Consider the following 20,895-nt stretch of genomic DNA (forward strand, 5'->3'; position numbering starts at 1 on the left):
TTTTACCAATTAAATATATGGTAGTATTTGCCACTCCGATTTACTGTTATTAAAAGGTACAGACCTCCTTGACTGATGATATGTTGGATTTTAAAGTAATTGAATTCGATCGAGTTCCTGAGAAAGTTTGTTATTTATTCCTCGAAGTTTCTCACTACCGAAGTTTGATTGAATATTGTACGGGTGGATTTTTTCCGCCAGTCCTTGTTGTTAGCCCGCCGGCATTTTGATTCAAAATGTCCTCGGATGCTCAGAATTGTAAGTCCGATTATTAACTAGTTTTCACCTATTAGATTCCGGGGATGAAGGAGAGGAGTACAATAGTCCCTACAGGAAAAATGTAAGCGTTTCTTTTTCCTCAACTTCATGAGTATAGCCACCTCGGGTTCGGAAGAAAAACCGGTACTATAGTGATGATTATTACGAGCCTCCAACAAACTACAAACCCCGATTACTGCATTCCCCAAGACCTTCTGTACAACCAGAAGAAATGTCACCAAAAGTGCGAAAGCCTGCTAAACTGGTATGTTATATCACCAATGTAACTTCGTAGCATAAATCAATGATTGGGCATATGCCCTGGCGTACACAAATGCATCATCCTGAAAGGCGAATGGCACAAACAAATGCCGTCCGTCTGCGGAATGTTCTGAAGCTACCTAAGGCACATAAATGGGTGTTCTACGAGTGGTTCTACTCCAATTTGGACAGGTAATGTAATCCTCCATATTATTTTTCCAGACCTTTATTACTAGGCGAAAATGATTTCCGCATTTGTCTTCGTGAAAGCTTCCCAAACGTCAAAACCCGCCGTTTATCTCGTGCCCATTGGTCATTATTACGTCGTTTGATGGGAAAGCCACGTCGTTGCTCTACAGCTTTCTTCGACGAAGAACGTCGTTCCCTTAATGAAAAGCGTGAGAAGATTCGCACCTTGCAGGCTACTCGGTCAGTGCAGCTAGAGTTCTTAAGAGATCTCCCGGACGATATGCACGTCCCAATGCCCTTAATAATAGGGACCAAGATAACAGCTAGGTAAGGATTTTGACTTCATTTAAATATGTTTTCGTTACCTGGGTTATGTTATGACAAGTATGAAGCTTAGTTAGTTTCTTTTGTTGTTCCGTTTGTTTACTGCACAAAAGTCAGCAATTATTTACCTAGAACTGTACTTGTCAGTCACGTGCATCCTCCACCAGGACGTGCTCCACACTTATAATGTAAGACAACTGGTTTGGTTATAGTGTCATCAAGTATGTTATTTAATTATTTGTTTGAACACAAGCATTGGTACAAGGGCGCACCAAATACATATGCACCACACAATAACAATGAGGCCGGTAACAGTTATCACTGATTTATGTGAGGGCTGTGATACTTTCCGAGTGCCTAAGGGGCCGTACCCGGAGCCTTTAACCTGGAGGTCTTATTCCCAAGCCAGTGGATCAACTTTGGGAGATTCAGTCCCACGGTAGCCGTTGATCAATAATAGATTCGTAAGTCATTTATTCCCTTCGGGATCATGCAGCCCTATGTGCACCATTGGTTTGGAATCAGGGTTTTTCAACTCCCGTAGATGGATCCTCTGTATCCACCAACCCTGGTTAAAGCACCGGAAATTAGCTTTTTGTCTTCTTAATTTAGTAAAGAACACCATTGCCGCGAAAAGTCAATGAGTAGGACTTCCCTGGTAGTAACTGTATATACGTGACTGAGCATTTCGTGATATCTGACTCTCCTCACCCTCGGCCGTACCAGGGCATTTGGGGGTTATCCGTTACCAGCGGAATAAACGTTGTGCATCACAAGGGAGTGTAGAAGTAGACTATATCTCAAGTATGATGGGAGACGGATCTGAAACTTTAACTCATGTTAAGCAAAATTTCTGGCTCCAGATTTACTGTTCGTCATCATATTTGTCCATGTACTACATGTTTATAAAAGTAGCTCAACTATCTATACGCCAAAAAGTAGCTTCTGTTCGCCTAGTCACTCGTGTTTCTAGCCGGAGTTTCGTTAATTCTCAGTTGGTCAGTCGAAAATAGCTTGGGTTTCTCGATCCTGATAGATTTGACTGCCTCATCCAGTAACTTGATTGTAGCAGTACATCTCCAGATTTCTTTTAACCACTTTTCTGCCTATTTCGGCACTATTAGTTACGTTGATTCATTGTTTTATGGTGTTCATCTAAGTATAGCTTAATAAATTAGATTACTTTCAGTGGTTTATTGCCGTTTGTATACAGGTGTTGAAAGATTAGCATCAAATAGAATTCGCCTTAAAAATATTATTGTTTAGTCGTTATTGGAGCACTTTGTAAATATGATCAGTGAATAATCTCACGAGAACTCATATCATAACTCAGTAATTCAGTAAGTTAAATTTCTGACAGACTAATAGGTTTGACCTTTTTTATTTTAACTTCTCTATGAGATACAGGTTCATAAACTTGATTTTAAGCCACACCGATTGGGTTTGATTAATCTTACTTGCAGGTTTTAAAACTACTTCTCTCCGTTGATAAAATGATTCATCAAATCTCTCTACCATAATAAGCTCAATAATCAAGACCATACGTGCTTACTAAAGTTCCAGTATTATTATAGGTTTAGTAGTTAAGTGTAGATTTTTGGGATTTCATGCTTTAATTATGCAAAAACGGACAGTTGTACCGTCTAATGTCTACACATTTTCAGGGTTCGCTATCCAACGGATGGTTTGTACACTGGAAAAGTTGATGCTATCGATGCACTAAGACATTGCTATCGTGTCACTTTCGATAAGCCAGCTCTTGGCACTCGGTCAATACCTGACTATGAAGTCCTGAGTATTTTACCCCAAGAAACTATACCCTTGTCTGCATACAAAACCCAACACAAAGCCAGCCGTAATCTCTTCATGAGTCCCGCTCGACTTCTAGCGCAATCTGCTTTACAGGTAATTAATTGGTCTGTGTTTGTAAAAAATGTGTAAAATGTCATATGTTTACAAAAATTAATTTCAAAAACACCAGGGTAGAATATTTTCCCTTCAGGTGGTAATTTGTCTTGCTCAGTTTTGCTTGGTCATCAGACTTGGGCGTGGTCAAGTGTATCTTACCATTTGACCTGCTTAGTTTGCAGCCTCTTTTATCACATCACGTTATTTTAATGTCAATGACAGTATTGGCTACTCGACGTACTTTTTTCATAATGTTGTCCAAAATAACACTACAATTCGTCAGTATTTAAGAAGTTGTCTAGTTTTATTGAGCCCAAGTACTTATTGATTCCTTTACCACACGCCGATAAATACGGAACAAGGACACAAAGAAAGGAGGTAAATGTCGGGCAAATTGTTGGATCAAGTTAGTATAAATATGTCTGTTTATTTGTGTACAGTTATCAACTATTGTCACTTTTCTTCTACCTACGTCTTTTCGGCATAGCCAAACGCTTTTGCCTTTAATGTTATTTGTGTGCTTACCCAAAAAATTCACCGACAAGTATAAGTATGTTTCTTCACACATTTCTTTTCAATACTTGCACTGACTTCTCAAGTTTTAAACATAAATGAATTCTTGTGCTTGAAAAGGCATTCGCAAATGTCTTGGTCTATTGGCATCATGTTTGTGCTGTCTAGCTGAGTATTACAAAACGTCGGATGTAGAGCTATCTCACATACAAAATGGGTTTCCTTGACGCTACAGACTGTGGTGATGTCTGTCGATAAGCACGGGATATAGACCAAACATAGCTTTTTGATTAATAACTTCTAAATTATATTTATTTTACTATGTATTTTTTGTGACTTCCTGATCAAGAAAAATTTCATATCAGTGGATGACTGTTACTCCTTTAAGTTCAAGTAATCTGGTGTCTAACGGTATTTCAAGAAAACTCGATTTGTCTTTTTTTATAGGGCAAACGTCATCATATGCATCATCATAAATTTGGACATGGAATGGGACAAGGTGGTGGCGGTTCCGGTGATTTAGCTGTTCATGACTGTCCTTTATGTCAGTCGGAAGCTGCAGCTGCAGCTAGTGGTGGAACTATCAGTGGTAGTCCGTCGACGAGGACTTCAAATTTCATGACCACCACCTCTACCACTAATAATGATCTCTTGTCAACTCCGTTAAAACTTCCTGCAATTAGCAGCGGTGACGTTGCTGCATCAATGGGAAGTGCTGCACTATCATTGAATGAATCTTCAGGTGGTCGCTTACTGCTCAATGAGGCCGATATATATGGAGGATATCCAATGAAATTTTTAGTCATGGTGGTAAGTAAATTTCTTCCTAGGCAGTGATTCTTGACGAGCCGCAATATGGCACATAACTTTGGTTTAAACGAATTTTTGGATTGTTCAAATAAATGAGTGAAATGCTGATTAATGGCCGCTCACGAGGCCAAATTACGTACTCAAGCCCCTAAAAATTAACCAAAAGAATAGTTTTTTTCCTAATGAAGTAACATGCTTATATACATGAATGTCGTAAGCGATGACAGGGAATCAGTTTTGTAGGTCTCTCTCCAGTAAATTAATTTCCAACATTTGGGATCAATTTTCGTTCATCCTATCAGTAACCATAAGTCGTTTTTCTCCTAGGGTTACATTCATATCGAAATTGTCGGCAAACTTTAGATTTCTGGTGCTTAGAACTTTTCTAAAATCGTTTTAGGCTTTTCTACAGCCTCTTGCCAAAAGTCACTAATCTTGTACTTTAGTGATATTTATTGATGTCAATGTGTGGTTTTTTAGAACCCATTACACCTCTAATTGAGGTAAGCTGATGATTAGTCAGTCACCTTTACCATATGCTCCAATCGCCTTAGCTAGCACAGTCACATATTAACACCTAACTTCAATATTCCTTGTTAGTTGATCCTTGTTAACGTAAATAATACTGTTCATTCTCGTGTTTATCCATTTTATTTTGGGGGATCGGGTAGTATCACTATCTGTAAACATGTATCTGAGTTACATTCAGTTTAAGTTAAATTAATCTGTATGTAGCAGTCATTTCAACTACAATTTTGATCAAAATTCAATATTCTATCATTACACTTTGATCTATTTCCCTATTAACAACAGTAATGAAATTATTTTCACTTCTCATTGGTTTCTTTTTCCCTGTAGACAAAATTATCTAAAATTCTAGAAGTTAAGAAACGGTGTGTTGATGAACTACAAGATTTAAATGATGAAGCAGAACGAAAAGTTTGTCGTGAATTTATTCTTTTCAACATTACATGTTTTTAAAATTATAGATTTCCAATAAAGCTGAATTATCTTTAGAATTTCAACATACATATCTTACCTTGGTTATGCATTTAGAACGTTTGAATAAGGAATTAAATCAATATTTAGTACATGTATTACAATATGCAAATGAAGTAAGTTTATTGTTTAATACATTTTATGAGTTGTACTTTTTTAAAAAAAAGATTAATACTTGGAGTGTGTAAGCAAATCTAATAGACTGATAACTAATGAATACTCTGGACAGATACAAACTTCGTCTGACTCTTGCAGACTACTTGTTTGGAGTCCGCGTGACTATCGAAACCCAATGGTTGGAGACATGGTTGGTGACATGGCTCAGAATCGATCACAATGGCGTAGGTGCATGTACTCTTTGTCTTCCCTTAAACCTTGAGATTGCTTCATATCTTTCTTTCTTCCTTTACTATGTCCTTATATACAACCTTTCTTTTATATATTACCACCACTAAATTAACTACTTCTATGAATTCGGTGTTCATTTAGTTGTACTAACGAGGTATGGCAACTTGGACCGATACATATGTGTGCCTGGTCCTACACTGACTGGCTCTTGCCAACTTCTACTACATATGTTGTATGCGAGATATCCATCTTATTTATGTTAGGATGGTGTAGGAGTAGGTTGGAAGAAAGCTAGGGGCGGCCAGACCAAAACGTGGCACAAATCCATGAAGTCACTGACAATTGGACTGAGCCGTGTTGGTAGATATAGACTACCTGGTTGGGATTCGCGAGATGATAGCAATCGATAGTTAGACACCTTGAATGACATGGCTCAAAATCGTTTGCAATGGCAAAGGTGCATCCACTCTTTGTGTTCTACCAAATTCTAATCTTCTGAATTCTTCATGTCCCTATCCTTTTTCTCCTTCCAAATTTATTTCACTGTATTATACTCCTTCAATAACATCTTCAAACCCTAATCTTTCACATAATGCTTATACTCTTACTACTTCTACCACTATGGGATTTAAATCGACAACTTCATGTGTGTGCTAATGTGGTATGGCAGCTCGAACTGATGTACGTACGTACGAAGTTCTACATTGTCTGACTGACTGACTGTGTTAGGATGAGGTAAAACTCAAAGTCAGTGACACATTTGTGTGATGTTCATCTAGTATGACACCCAACATTTGTTTTTATTCATGTATTGTGATATTTACTCAATAAAACATGTGATTGCATAATCCGTGTGAAATCCGTTTGTACTCCCACTATTTGTTATATGTGATATTCGATGACCAATCAAATGCCAATATGATATGTATATAAATGATTGTTTCGTTAATAGGTGAATAACAGTAGCTAGGTAGTGGAGTAGGCTACACGGCTTTCCATTCTATATTGATCTACAGCTGTAAATTATGACCTATAAGGGTACGAGTGAGTAGTCGGTCGTTTTCAAAGGATTACTTGTACATGATGGAACCACTAAATGATTACTGACAAGGTTAATTCTATTTTCTCAGGTAAAAATAGCTAGGTAATTGTTAAGGCTGTAAATCTTAATTGATCTAGGTGGTTGAAACATGTTTTATATATGCCTTATCATTCCTCACCACGTTATGCGAGGATAGCTGGTATAAGATTTGTTGGAAAAAACGTTAAGTGTCATCCACACCAAAACGTAATATTAATTCATGAAGTCACTGACCTCTGATGTGAGATATGTCAGCAAGTGCAGATTTCTTGTTGTTGTCAGCCCCTCTGACCATAATCTATAGTCTCAGCTGTTGTATGCCATAGGCCAAAACCTTCATTCTCATCCGTTTCTCTTGAACAATACTTCTCATGTTTAACTTTCCATTGTATTTAAGTAAATCTTCTCTCTGTTACTTGTCCTCTTGATTTTCTCTCATGGTGTTAGACTGTGGGTTTTAACAACTTTAACGGTTCCACACTCTTACTGTCTTTGACTCTGGGTGACTACATAGATATACTTGCAATATCTTTTGGAATAACAACCTCATATCTGACTGACTAAGGTACTGAATATTGTGAGTTCTTTGAAAACGTGAAATAGGTTATAAGCTGCTTCAAGGTCATTGAGATAGCTTACTAGGGAGCTTTGTTAAATCGAATATTGAAGTTTCTGAAAATCTCATCCATCCATGAAGTGATATTCATTCTGAATTGCAAACTGTTGCATTAATTTTCTGTTTATATCAGCTCGAAAAATCCTCTTAATAGCAGTTATTATGGAACAGCACATAGATAGCTGCTTTCTGTATACGTTGGTATCTTGCCTGTTATATTTAATAATGATGTTCCTCTAATTTCCGCCTTCCCAGTCATACCAATGCGATAATTTGTAACTTCATCCCCTCGAGCTAATTCCTAGACGTGTGTGCTTCACATACTTTCAGTAGTTAGACATGTGGCCCGGCTCGGTTTATGCACCCAGCTTCCAACTACTAGATCATGAATTCAAAACTATTTAATTTCACTAGCCTCTTTGAGTAGATGCTTTGTCACATATTTACAGTGGAGTCGAGTTTATTCTTTCATTTTCTGTAGTCACAATAGTGTATACAGAATTTAAAGATTCATCAACATAATAAGCATAAATGGGGTGGTGGCTAGCAATGAAGCCCAGGACGGGTTTTTCACCCTATGTTGGACTCGTCAACTGGATCTACGTGCATTTTGGAGTTGATGTTCACTCCGGGACTCGAACCCAGTACCGTTAACTTCAAACGCCATTGCACTATCCGCTTAACTACTGAGTCCAGGTAGACACTGGCCTGTGCAACGAAGTGAATGCATATGAGTTCACCAACATATTTTTTAGTTTACTTTGCTCCGACAGTTTATTTCGATTGGTAATTGCACTCACCTTTGATCGACCTTTCCTATGTACAGTTTTGAAAATGTTTTCAGTTACAAAATAGTGTGTCATCGTAACAGATAGTAAACTAACGAGGTGGACATGGATGCTGTTTCACCTATGTTAGTGGGATATAGATTGGATTAAGCATGTTTTATGCATGATGGTGTTGCTGCGCGCTGATTGGTTAATTTTAAACCGATCAGCCCGGGCATATTATTGCAGAAAAATCTATAAGCTTCTTATGCATATACTATAAATATATGAACATTATTTAAACTATTGATTGCTGATTGCTGTTCACATACCATTATTATTTTGAATACAATTTCATTCCTGTTCAACGTGTTCTGATTTTGGGGTCTTGTCGAGTGTCATCGTATAAGAATACTAAGCAATAGGAATCGCTGGGTCGTTTATATAGCAGCAAAAATACAAATTATAACAACCTACTTCGTTCGATTTGTACAGTCAAGCAGTTTCATTAATTCTCATAACAGAAAAACGAACTTCAACTACTAGGATACTATGTGAAAGCAACTGACATTTTAACCTTTCAGTGTATACTATATTAATGACTTATTGTATGTATTGTTGTTACTACTCTAATAAGATCATAGTAGTTCTCACTATGACCAATCTGGACAACACATAGTGCATTATATTCAATAATTGTTTGTATTCCTGTTTACAGATCGCTCAAGAACATGGTGTAGCACCGTTAGAACAAGCAGCTGATTTTAAACAGCGTTGTGATGAAGATGCCTATGAAATCGTCACACGAATAAAGAGTATGCAGGTCAGTCATTTAAGTTAAAGCTTCTTTTTTTCATAATTATCTCATTAGTAGACTTAAAAAAACATTTTTTTCATCTTATCAAAATGTTCTCTTACGTTGTCAGGATTTTCTTATCCATAGGTAAAAAACGGTTGCTAACGAACAAAAAGTGTCATGCTGTTAATTGTTTACTTAGTTACACCATTCGGAAACTATGCTCAATAATGGCACCAAGCACCATAGAAATAGGTACTTTTCTCCCCTCACCCGCGGTAATTCTCTGAACTAACCCTCAACAGTTAGGAATCCTTTTATGGATCCATAACAAAATGTACGTCGGTATTTATAGAAAGAATTCGGAGTATCTCTAAAAATCAGGCTTCAGATACTCTTTGGTTGAGATTATTGAAATCGCGGTAGTTTAAACTGTGGATAAATAGTAGTCATTAGTAGAATAGTCTAACAGTATTATGTTTTATTTTAATTTTCGATTAATTCAGTAATGGACTTTCAGCCTCAGAGTTTTTGTGTGAAGGCTAGCAATAATTTATCTCTTCACGATCCCATTTTTACTGTGTGGTGTATGTATATTTTGGTTCTCCTTCGTGCTAATGTTTTTTTGTTTAAATAAATGAGCAGATAAAAATATTATCCAACTGTTTAAGCCAAGTATATAAGAACTTTCGTCTAAATTAGAGCGAATAGTTTACAAATATATTATTCCTATTTAATGTTTAAGCCAAGGTTGGGAGGGTATGCAACCTATAGTTTGTATTATTATTATTGTTATTATTATTATCGTTTGACAAGCTTTGAGATATCCTTGGCTAAATCATGATCTTTCTTGTTTACTATATGCGCATCCTTCTGAGATTCTCTTGAAATCGCCGCTGTTCACAAGTTTTTTTTTACGAAATAAATGGATTGTAAACACCCCTGAGATCCAGGCACGTGCATCTGACGAGTTCAAAAATTAGGGCGAAACCTCGCATTCTGGATCTCACTGCCAGATACATTCTGTTTGTACAACCTAATGGTTAGAAGTTTAGTTGTTTAAACAGTAAAATAAAGTTCCGCAAACTAATTAATTTGGATCAATCAGCTTTCGGACAATTTATTCAGTTTAATTTCGCCTGCTGATACCTGTTCAGTCATCGTGTTTTAATTACTGTATTCTTGTACGACCTGAATTGTTACTTACTGATCATTAAACTGTTGGAGTGACTTGTCAAAAAATGTTATATTAGCATCTATATTTGTAATGCCTGAATATGAAAAACATAGATGCCAATTTGTAGTAAAATTTGGATGTTAAAAGCTTCATGATCATAAATAAAATTCCCCACAACTTTATGATTTCTAAGTTATTTATCAAATTAGAGTCTGTCCTGTAAAGATGTAAGAAGAGAGAGAGAGGTGTGGTAGTAAAGTAATGGTAATTAATAAAATCTTACTACTAAAGATTTTTAATGTGTTGAAAGTTCTTTTTAATCATAGCCTTTTTTGATGGCAGACTTTTAAATGGTACTTCTGAAACAAAATCAAGTCAACCGCATTCATTAGGGTAGAGATTAGTTTTTCAGCATTTTCATTGATTCATAAAACAGTTCTTATATTCATGTGTAAGTTTTGTTTAAATCTTCCTGTTCATGCTAAGGACTGCAACTGATCTATCTCTTTTTGACATATGTGTATCCTGTGAAGATCCCATCGATACTACCATTAAGTAATAAGAAATCCGCCCAGAGTGCACATATGCCAAAAAAAGATAGATCAGTTACAGTTCTTAACATGAACTAGGAGATCCAAACAACTCTTACAAATGATTTAAAATTCATCCCTGTTGAACAAGCTCAGTAAATAATGCGTTGGGCTTTGGAAGTGAAAGGTACTGGGTTCGAGTCCCGGTATAGACATTGACACTAGGTGGTTGTAGGTACATCCAGCTGGCGAGTTTCAAATAGGAAAAAGTGCGTATGCTGTATTCCACTGCTGTGCACTATTCAATTCTACTTTAAAAAGATCAATATATTCACCTGTCTGTTTATTATTATTATTATTAGCTTTATTCAATATTATATTTTTGGTACAATATAGAATTCTCAGCATAAAGTACTTCAACAAGTTTCCGTTCCTTACTTCTTCGTCCTTCCTGACGATAATTATTGAGTGATCGCCAGTTAGAAGTTAGCAGCCCAGTCAATCGACATCTGGATAATGTACATTCTTCTCGCTGCACATTGCCAGCAACCACGATATATCTGATTGCACCTTCTGTAACCTTTACAGCGAAAGGTCTTACACTTTTCAGAAACGCACCTGAATACGTTATGCGATTAATAGGCATAATGATGTATTAAAACAAACGAAATTAGATAACTTGTTGAAATATCTAGATGACAGGAACTGGTAGCCCAGATGCTTGAACAGGCCGCCTGAAGTTCTGATGGGTTTCCTTAGACATTTAGTGTTTTATGGAATGAAATCGATGTTTTCATATGCTTACTTTCTTTTGTTTATAGGCTCAAAAATTCCGAAATTTGAAAACAGTTGATCTAATTACAAAACTTGTCAGTTTACTTGTACAAATTCGTTCATTAAGTGAACATGAAGAATCCACATATGATTGTTCTAGCATACAAGAATCTTTACATGAATTAAAATCGAGTATTCATTCTAGTAATGTTCAGTAAGTTTTAAATATGTGTAAAGTAAACAATGAATATTTATATGGATTAACCACTGAGTGCTGTCATGTTTGTTTAGTCCTTAGTTCTGATCTAGTTCTATAGAACAAGTCTAAATAACCCAATCTTCTTTCAAGAAACCATCGCAGCCCGAATAACTGTGGGGATGTCTGAGACTATGAGATTTAGTAACCGAGGTTTGCATCCAACAGGGAGCACTAGTCCCCTCAAGATTGGAGGTATGGCTTTCTTATAAATCCCAACTATCAGTAAACCTTAGTTAACCAATGTTTCCTTTCAACTACCTCCAACTTCCTAGAATAGCTTCAGTTTGGGCACCTGGGCAGTATCACAGCCCTCACACAAATCGAATGAGATTTGTGCGGCGCATATGTATCTGGTGCTTCCTTGTACCAATATTTATGTGTTTAAATAAATAAATAATAATAAATATATTTTGTGCAAATTATCCATCTTGTTCGGTTATCATGCATAAGTCCCTGAACAACGGTTCCTCTAGCTTCCTTTCAACAGACTGCTTGATTGTACATTGTGGTAGACAGTAGTTTCTCATCCTAGACACATGCTGAGACCACCTCAGTCAGTCAACTGACTTACCGTTTTTTTTATCTAACAACCCATTAAAGATATGTATAATTAAAAGTTACTTGAAACAATAAATGTTTTTGTTATGACTTAATCAAAAATATAAGACGTATGCTAATTCGTTATTAATCTTATGTCCGGCTTTTTATCACGTGAATTATTTACCAATGGAAATACGACTTTTCCAATCTTAACACTGCGCCATATCAATGACGTTCGACCAGTATGACCAGTCTAGCGTCCATATTGGTCCCTTGTCCGCCTAGCCCTTCCAATTAAGTCCAGAACACCAATTGTAGCTTCTGTTATGCGAATCATTTATTTCAAGCATACTTGGTTTATATACCAGAGAGATAGAACACATCACCTCATAAAATAGAAAATAATATTTGTACAAGATCAAGCGAAATGTGGCTGTGAACGTGGGAGACAATAATCAATAAACTGAGTATAATTTAAGGACAGTAATTCGTATGAAAATAATCCATAGGTCGGAATAAAGCTCGTAGTAAGATGAATATAGATATACACAATCTAGTTACTCAATAGTTAAACAATAAGAATATATATAGAATAATAGTCCATTAATTGGTCCCGGAAATTACCCGTAATTATATCTTCGCTAGGATATAACAGGTTTATGTATACTTACCGGTTTTGCCGAATACTTGAATTAAGACTGAATACTTGAACTTGATTCTGACCCGTTGTTATGTTCTAATATCTAACCTAATAAAATAGGTCAGAAGGCGTTTTGTGGAGATTTCAGTATTTTTCATAGTTGAAATCATTAGTCAATTGAAGCTAGACCATCATAGAAAACCTGGAAGCATTGGATGGCCATTTCGTCCTATTGTGGCACTTCTCAGCAGTGCGCATTCACGATCTTGCACTCGCGAAATTCGAACCCAGGACCTACCAGTCTCGCGCCAGAGCACTTAACCGATAGACCACTGAGCCGGTATCCGATGGTGTTTATGTGTAACTTCGACCAATCCACGATGTTTGAGCAACCATTTACCAATTGTCTTCAGTGAGTTGTTATCTCTACAACAGACCTGGTTGACTTCCATTGGTCACTGCTTCCGCACTAGAACTCAAGGAAACATCCCTTGAAGTCAGTCACTAATGAGCATATGATTATTAGATCAGAAGGAGTTTTGTGGAGATTTCAGTGGTGGTCTAGCTTCAATTGACACATGATTTCAACTATAATAAAATAGAATTATAAATAGCAGTTTATCTTTTGAATAGTGTTACCTTTTTTCTTTCCTTTTCTTTGTTTTCACTCACATTGTGCTGTTGTTGTTGTTTTCTTTTCTTTTTGTTTTAATAGTGTATTTGAAAACAGTGTAGAGATATCTATACATCATACATTAAGTGGCCTTTGTACATTAAGTAATTTAAATTCATTTTTATATACCCATCCTAATCATTTTCATTATTTATAATCATAATCATATTAATGATAATGATCATTCTTCTTTGTGAATAAATCAATGATATGAAGTATATTGTGTTGATTCCCCCCTGGTAACAAACAAACCGAAGAGTATTAAAAAGATTATTCTATCTGTTTTTTGGGGGGTTATTCATTATACTTTTGTCGTTTTCATTGATTGGGCATTATTTTTTTTGGTGTGTGTGTGTGAAGTAAAAAAATGTTTATGTTTATATTAAAAATATGAATTTATTCTCTCTCTCTCTCGCTCTCATATTTCCTCTTTTTTTATTTTCGGTATAAAAATATATATTGTATTTATATTCCTTTTTTTCTTTGTCTCTTTCATATATACATATTTATTGTGTTCAATTGTTCTCTTCAGTCAGTCAGCTACAACGTATGACCAGGCACATTTATTCATCGGTCTAAGTTGCCATACCCCATTAGTACAACAAGATGAACACCGGATTCATAGAAGTAATTAATTTTTAGTGGTGGTGGTAGTATATAAAAGAAAGGTTGTATATAAGCATGTAGTACAAGAAGAAAGATATGAAGCAATTTTAATCTCAAGGTTTAAGGAAAGATAAAGAGTGTATGCATCTACGCCATTGTGATCGATTCTGAGTCATGTCACACAGAGTCTCCAACCTTTAGTTACTATAGTCACGTGGATCCCAACCAAGTAGTCTGCATCTACCAACATGGTTCAGACTAGAAGTTAGTGACTTCAAGCACTGATGCAACGTTTTGGTTTGGCCGCCCCTTTCTTCCAATCATTGCTAATACTAGTCAGCATTGTGCTTCGTGGTAATCAGTTTTCAGGCCACAACCAGGTCTGAAGCGATCCTGATTTTCTTGTGTTTGCAGTTCACGAGTCTTAGTTAGGCGCTTAATAATTATTGACGCAAATATTTTAGATGCTATGTTAGTCAATGGTTATCACAGGATGATTTTGACCCCTTCTTATATATTGGGACAATCAGAGATTGTAACCAGTCGGATGGGATTACGTCCAACTCCCAGATTTTAGCCAAAATATTAGTCAACCTAATCGCTAAAATTGGACTGCCATATTTAAAGACCTCTGGACCAGTTGCTTTTCCTCGTTTCAGATTAGCTATAGCCTTTTGAACTTCAGCTAGAGTTGGGGGACCTACTTCAATGTTCCGTTCAGACTGTTTGGGAATAGTGGCCAACCGTAAATTAGCTGAAGGCTAAAGTGTTTTGAGATGGTGGAGAAGATTTGTAGCTCAGGTGGGCGATTTTGATGTGGGTTTGTTCTCTCAGCTGGATGGTTTGGTAGTCCTGAGGGAACAAATGGCGTATGAACCAATTGTTGGTCACCGGCTACCATGAAGCTGCATCTTCTAATGTTGCTCCAATGCCTTTTGGATTAGACCTTAGGTTAAAGGTTCGAGCAGTGTCCACCTAAGAAATCTGCCTGCTTCGGTTTGAACAACCGAGCAGTATTCCAGTCCTCGCACAAACCGAATGGTGAAGTATAGCGCGTATCTTTTTGGTGCCCCTCTGTACCAATGGTTATGTGTTTAAATAAATGATGCCGATCGACTTACATCGTCCAAGTTTCAGTATGTTCATTAGTCTCAGTGATTCGACATTATGGAGAATCGGTAGGAAGGCAATCCATGTTTCGTACTAGTTAGTATTAATTCTTGAGTCGTTTCTACTACCTGTGAGGAGCAGATAGCCCTTATAGAGTACCAGAACATGCCACAGATATAATTAAGTCCCTCAGGTTTCGTTTTACAAACTTTCCTTCAACCTAACTATTTCCCACTCAATTTCTCTATGCTCCCTTCTAAATGTTAGTGTTCGAAATCACAAACGTTCAGCTCACTTGTAGGACTAGTCAGCTGCTAATAAACAATTACTATTATTTACACACTCGTTTATTTCAATTAGTGCTAACAAATTCCGAGGACGCTAAAATCTCACGATGGCAAAACAGATCATAGACTTGTTAATGGCTCAATCGACCAACAGTAAAGTCAATAGCTACGTCTGAAAACGGGAGATGGTCAAACTGAATGTCAGAAAATTGACAGGACAGTTATGAAACTTAAATCGATTTCACCAACAACAATGACATGTATCTGGATCTCATTTGAGCAAATTAACGGGTATCTTAGGCGGACTATTTGTTAACCATGTGTCTATACGTAGCTCCCTACGATCGCGTTTAAGACAAATTATCATTCACTTATAAAACGAACATCTTTAAGGTAAACCTTACATTAAAGATTGACTACATTTCCAACAACTAGTCCCTTTGATAAATTTCGTTAATGCAATGAAAAGATGAAGGTTATGTGATATATTTGCGTAATGCATTTAGAACAATCTGACCACGTATACTAGTTGAGATATTGTATATGCAAAACAAAAGGTCAACTAGAGAAGTTAGAAAGTAAGCGAAAACTAAGATAATGAAATACTCAAAAGTAGTGTAGAAACCGCGTTAGATAATAAATCACTATTACTGGGGTAGGTTAACAGTAGGAACATATTGTTTTTGATCACACAATCGGGTGTCAGTTTCTCTATAGCTAGGATTTCAATAAGCTTTAGCATACGCTCTTGAAAACATTTGTACAAAATTAAGAAGGCTGACTTGATGTCAACCTTTGACTTTACTTACCCCTCGTAGAGGAGCATAGGCCGCCCACCAGTATTTTCCATCGAACTCTGTCTTAGGCAATTTTAACTGGTCTCAACCAAATGTTTCGTAATGGATGAAGATATTAGCCTATCCTGTGGTCTTATTTGACCGCTGGAATTCATTTGTCTTTGTAGCCATTTGAATACTTTTTCAGCCAGCCTTACTGGTAGCTCACGACTGCTCCTCCCTATGTACGTGTTTTTGCACACCCAATGGGATGTGATACAGTCGCTTACACGCTGATAGGGTTTTTGGCGACACACAGACATCGATTTTTGATAATGACGAATTGGGCTGCATAAAATGTCCTAATGATGGTCTTCGTTTCAACATGAGACTATGTGAGTCACCTCTAAATGATAAGGTAATGTAGACTCGTGTTTCGGGTGCCAAACGCGTCTTAGATCTCATCGTATCGCTACCTTTCGAACGGTCTATAAATATTATTGAATAACCGTTAGTCATTATTGTTCCAGTTAACAGCTTCGTGTCTCCTTCAACAGTATCACTAGTGCAAATACGATGATCCCACTGAAGAAGCCCTTTATTATTCCACATTTGTAATATATTGGATAATGACTACAGAATTTAAGATATTGTCCTGTTCATGTAGGCCTTTTATATAGAGAACGTTTGATGGAACCGTCGTCTCTCCTAGCAATCAGTATGTCTAGAAAAGGAAGCTGGCTATTAATCACTTCTTCGTATGTAACAGAATTATGGTTTTAATTTCTGTGGAGTTCTTTTAGCAAACGGTTCACATCTTCAAGTTTATTACCTATGACTATTATGTCATCTATATTTTCATCTGCATTTTCCTTAGTCTGTGAGAAGTTTTAGGATGATGAAATTTCCTCATTCAACTTCTATGGTGTAAGTAACTGCGAAATTTTCTATCACATGAGAAATTCAGTTCAACCAGGTCTGTTGAGAGATATCAACTCACTGAAGATATTGGTGAATGGTTGCTCAACTTCGTGGATTGGTTGAAGTTAGACATTAACACCGTTGGATGCCGGTTCAGTGGTCTAGTGGTTAAGCGCTTGCGCGTGAGACTGATAGGTCCTGGGTTCAAATCTCGCGAGGCGGGATCGTGGATGCGCACTTCTGAGAAGTGCCACAATAGGACGAAACGGCCGTCCAGTGCTTTCAGGTTTTCTGTGGTGGTCTAACTTCATTTGACTCATGATCTCAACAATATAAAATTACTAAAATCTCCACAAAACCCCCTTCTAAGAAATGCAGTTTTTAAATGGATAAATCATTACAATGTACATCAAGTTTAAATATCTAACTAGATGAAAGTAACAGGGTATGTAAAATTTTGTTTGTCAAGGCCCTTCTGTATGGGTCTTTTCACATCTAAATTAACCCAGCGTTTATGAGAATTAGATTAATTTCAACAAACTCTTCACAAGTAAACTATGGTTTTCAGACCACTAGTGACAAACTTAGAAATGTTCTTAGAATTCTTCTGATAATTTGTACTTGATAGAGTTCATACACTTTGCTAACAAAACAGCTATCATCAATAGTATTGGGTAAACATCGTGCCCTAGCACAAAATAATTGAAAGTACAGTTGTGGGATGTTGGATTTCAATCCAGTTTTTATAAATCGTTCATCATTAGACCTAAAGGTCATAGGTTATACCCCTGGTGGGATCGTTGATTTTAGCGAAAAAATCAAACAGAAATGAATAACCACTCCATCTTAGTACGTAATTCTTTAGCAGTGCTAATCTATGTAGTTAAGTGGCATCGAACTCCTGACTTTCAATTTTTGGTAGTATGTGAGTTACGTTTGACTACCTAATAGTTAGTAACCAATAGTTTACATTTTTCAAAAATAATTAACTTATGAAAATTTCATCCGTTTTGGGGAAACCGTTATCGAATTGTTTGAGGAGATGACGCCAAAACCCCAAACATTTCCCCAGATCTCTAGAAGATCCCCAAAACTTTCGGGAAAATCCCAATTAATCTTCACAAGACCCCCTTCAATTACATAGCATTTTTAGCCCCCAAATGCCCTGGTACGGCCGAGAATGCGAAGTGGCCACCCTTCCTCTTGAAATGCTCTCATATGGTCACGCGTATATAGCCCTCTGCCAGGGAAGTCGTACTCATTACCTTCTCGCACCAAGATGTTGTTTACGAAATTGAGAGGACAAAAACGAATGTTCGGCGCTTTAACCGGGTTGGTGGACACAGTAAGTCTACTTAGGGGAGTTGGAAAACCCTGATTCCAAATCAATGGTGCATATGGGAAATATTTTAGTCTCCTTCACATATAATTTACTTGCCATTTATTAAAGAGCTACAATATGAAAATAATTAATGAATAACTCCTGTCTATCAACATAACAAATATGTGGGTTTGATACTACTACTACTATTACTACTACTACTACTACTACTACTAATAATAATAATAATAATAATAATAATAATAATAGTATTAATAATATAAGAAGGGATATTTTAACCTTGAATTAGATTCAAGGTCACGTGGACACCCGTGTGAAGATGGCCACCCACACATTGGCACAAACTGACACATTTACAGTAAGGCAATAAAATTGATTAGTTGTACAACTAAAATACAGCGTAGGTTTGAAATATTTGTGTTCAGTCATATATATATGGTACATCATACAACTGACCTGGCGTCTGAAATAGAAAATAACCTATCAGGAAACGTAAATCCTTTATATCTCACTCATATTGGATATAGAACAGTGACGAATGGACAGAAATACTGTATGTATATGTGCACAATTGACCTTGTATCCTAACCTATCCAAATCTATTTGGACGAAATAATAAATTACTTATTACGGCCAAAAAAAAGAAGATTAAGATTCATAGAAGAGAAAATCCTTTTTTCAATTTGATCATTGTTATATTATACAAATAAATATACTACTTAATTCTTTAAACAGTTGTGATAACAGTAGTATTGATAGTAGTCCTAGTCTTAGTCCTAGTCGTAGTCGTAGTAGTGACAATAATTAGGAGTGCATATCTCGAAGGAACTTTAACCATATTGATGATCAATGTTTCCATGGATACTTGAACACATTTTTTTGCATTATCATTACCAGGAATTTAATTAATCAAAAAAGTAAAAAAAAAACAAACAAAAAGAAAAGAAGAATAGAAGGAAGAAGGAGGATTGTTTTAAAGAAGGTTATATACCTCAATTATACATAGATACATATTAATCAATGGGTGGTATTCATTCAAATAAAAGGATTAGTAAAACTGAATTAAAAAAACTATCAACTAAAACACATTTTACAGAAGCCCAAATTAAAAAATGGTATAAAGGTTTTATTGTAAGTTGCTTATTTCATTATTATATATACATATATATACCAAATATTCTATACTATTATAATGTATTATGTAATTGAAATGATTGGAATGGGGTTTTATAGAGATTATAGTAGTTTTATATATAATTGAGATCATGAGTCAATTGAAGTTAGACTATCATGGAAAACCTGGAAGCACTGGATGGCCGTTTCATCCTATTGTGGACTCCATGAGGTATTTCCTGGAGTTCTAGTGAGAAGCTGTAGCCAGTGGAGTTCAACCAGGTCTGTTGAGAGATATCAAATCACTGAAGATATTGGTGAATGGTTGTTCAATTTCGTGGATTGGTTGAAGTTAGACATTAATACCGTTGGAATTCCGGCTCAGTGGTCACTTGGTTAAGCGCCCACGCGCGAGACTGATTGATCCTAGGTTCAAATCTCGCAAGGCGGGATCGTGGATGCGCACTACTCAGGAGTCCCACATTAGGACGAAATGGCCGTCCAGTGCTTCTAGGTTTACCATGGTGGTCTAGCTTCAATTGACTCATGATTTCAACTATATAATTGAAAATAGTCTCAGATTCTAAGTATCCCGAAAACTTTTATCGAGTCTATTATATATGATGGTAAATTTTATGCTATATATTGTGTATTAGAATCATTGTATTATTTAAATTCATTTAGTATTGTTTGTTTGAATCTTCCCAGTGATCTTTAGCATTGCAACTGGTCAGTCTCTTATTGGTCATATATGCATACTGTGCGTATTGCCTTGATATAGCCTTATTTCACAAACATTATAAGCAAAGATGGATAGTGGATAGCAATAGAATCCAGTTTGACGCGCGTTTCATCCTATTTGGGACTCGTCAGCTGGATGTACCTGCATCTCAGAGTTGATATTCACTCTGGGTCTCGAACCCAGTACCATTCGCTTCAAACGCCATTGCGTTATCCACTCAGCTACTGAGTCCTGATAGCCACTTGCTTGTTCAATCAACATTTTGTATTGATAACAATATTTATAATTTGTGATTTTGTATATTTCCCGATTGATCATTCACTGTTTAATTGACTGATAATAAACTGTCTGTGAATACGATTCTAGGAAAATATTTATGTTAATTATCAGAAGGGGTTTTGTGGAGATTTAGTATGTTTCATAGTTGAAAGCGTGAGTCAATTCAAGCTAGATCACCATGGAAAACCTGGAAACACTGGACGGCCGTTTCGTCCTTTTATGGGACTCCTCAGATTTCAACTATGAAACATACTAA

General features: G+C 36.4%; 2 protein-coding genes and 1 non-coding gene across 4 annotated transcripts in view; 2 read left to right on the forward strand and 1 right to left on the reverse strand.

Moving 5' to 3' along the window:
• Positions 1-219: 219 nt before the first annotated feature.
• Positions 220-13,980, forward strand: Smp_055340.1 (putative lin-9; the record flags this gene model as incomplete). Of its 2 annotated transcripts, XM_018795155.1 has the most annotated exons (12): positions 220-258; positions 294-340; positions 377-523; positions 554-711; positions 742-1,035; positions 2,697-2,937; positions 3,901-4,263; positions 5,122-5,202; positions 5,253-5,378; positions 8,793-8,897; positions 11,399-11,565; positions 13,506-13,980. In XM_018795155.1, the coding sequence occupies exons 1-12, from the start codon at positions 237-239 to the stop codon at positions 13,618-13,620; spliced, it is 1,866 nt and encodes a 621-aa protein (XP_018649495.1). In that variant the 5' UTR covers positions 220-236. The 2 variants fall into 2 exon arrangements, with proteins under 2 accessions (XP_018649495.1, XP_018649496.1); XM_018795156.1 differs by having other exon boundaries at positions 554-1,035; positions 13,506-13,620.
• A 5,204-nt stretch (positions 13,981-19,184) lies between these two features.
• The window catches only part of Smp_151600 (putative neuronal calcium sensor), a gene marked incomplete at its 3' end in the record, with an annotated part of 22,051 nt that continues 20,340 nt past the window's right edge, over positions 19,185-20,895 (forward strand). The window contains exon 1 of the mRNA XM_018795157.1: positions 19,185-19,636. Coding sequence (XP_018649497.1) covers positions 19,526-19,636 — 111 coding nt within the window. The 5' untranslated portion in view covers positions 19,185-19,525. The remainder of the gene's footprint in view (positions 19,637-20,895) is intronic.
• On the reverse strand, positions 20,519-20,589 carry Smp_tRNA_01024_Pseudo_TTG.1.1. The gene has a single exon. It is a non-coding gene (tRNA).

This window comes from Schistosoma mansoni, chromosome 1 (genome assembly GCF_000237925.1).
Source record: "Schistosoma mansoni strain Puerto Rico chromosome 1, complete genome".
Lineage (NCBI taxonomy): Eukaryota > Metazoa > Platyhelminthes > Trematoda > Strigeidida > Schistosomatidae > Schistosoma > Schistosoma mansoni.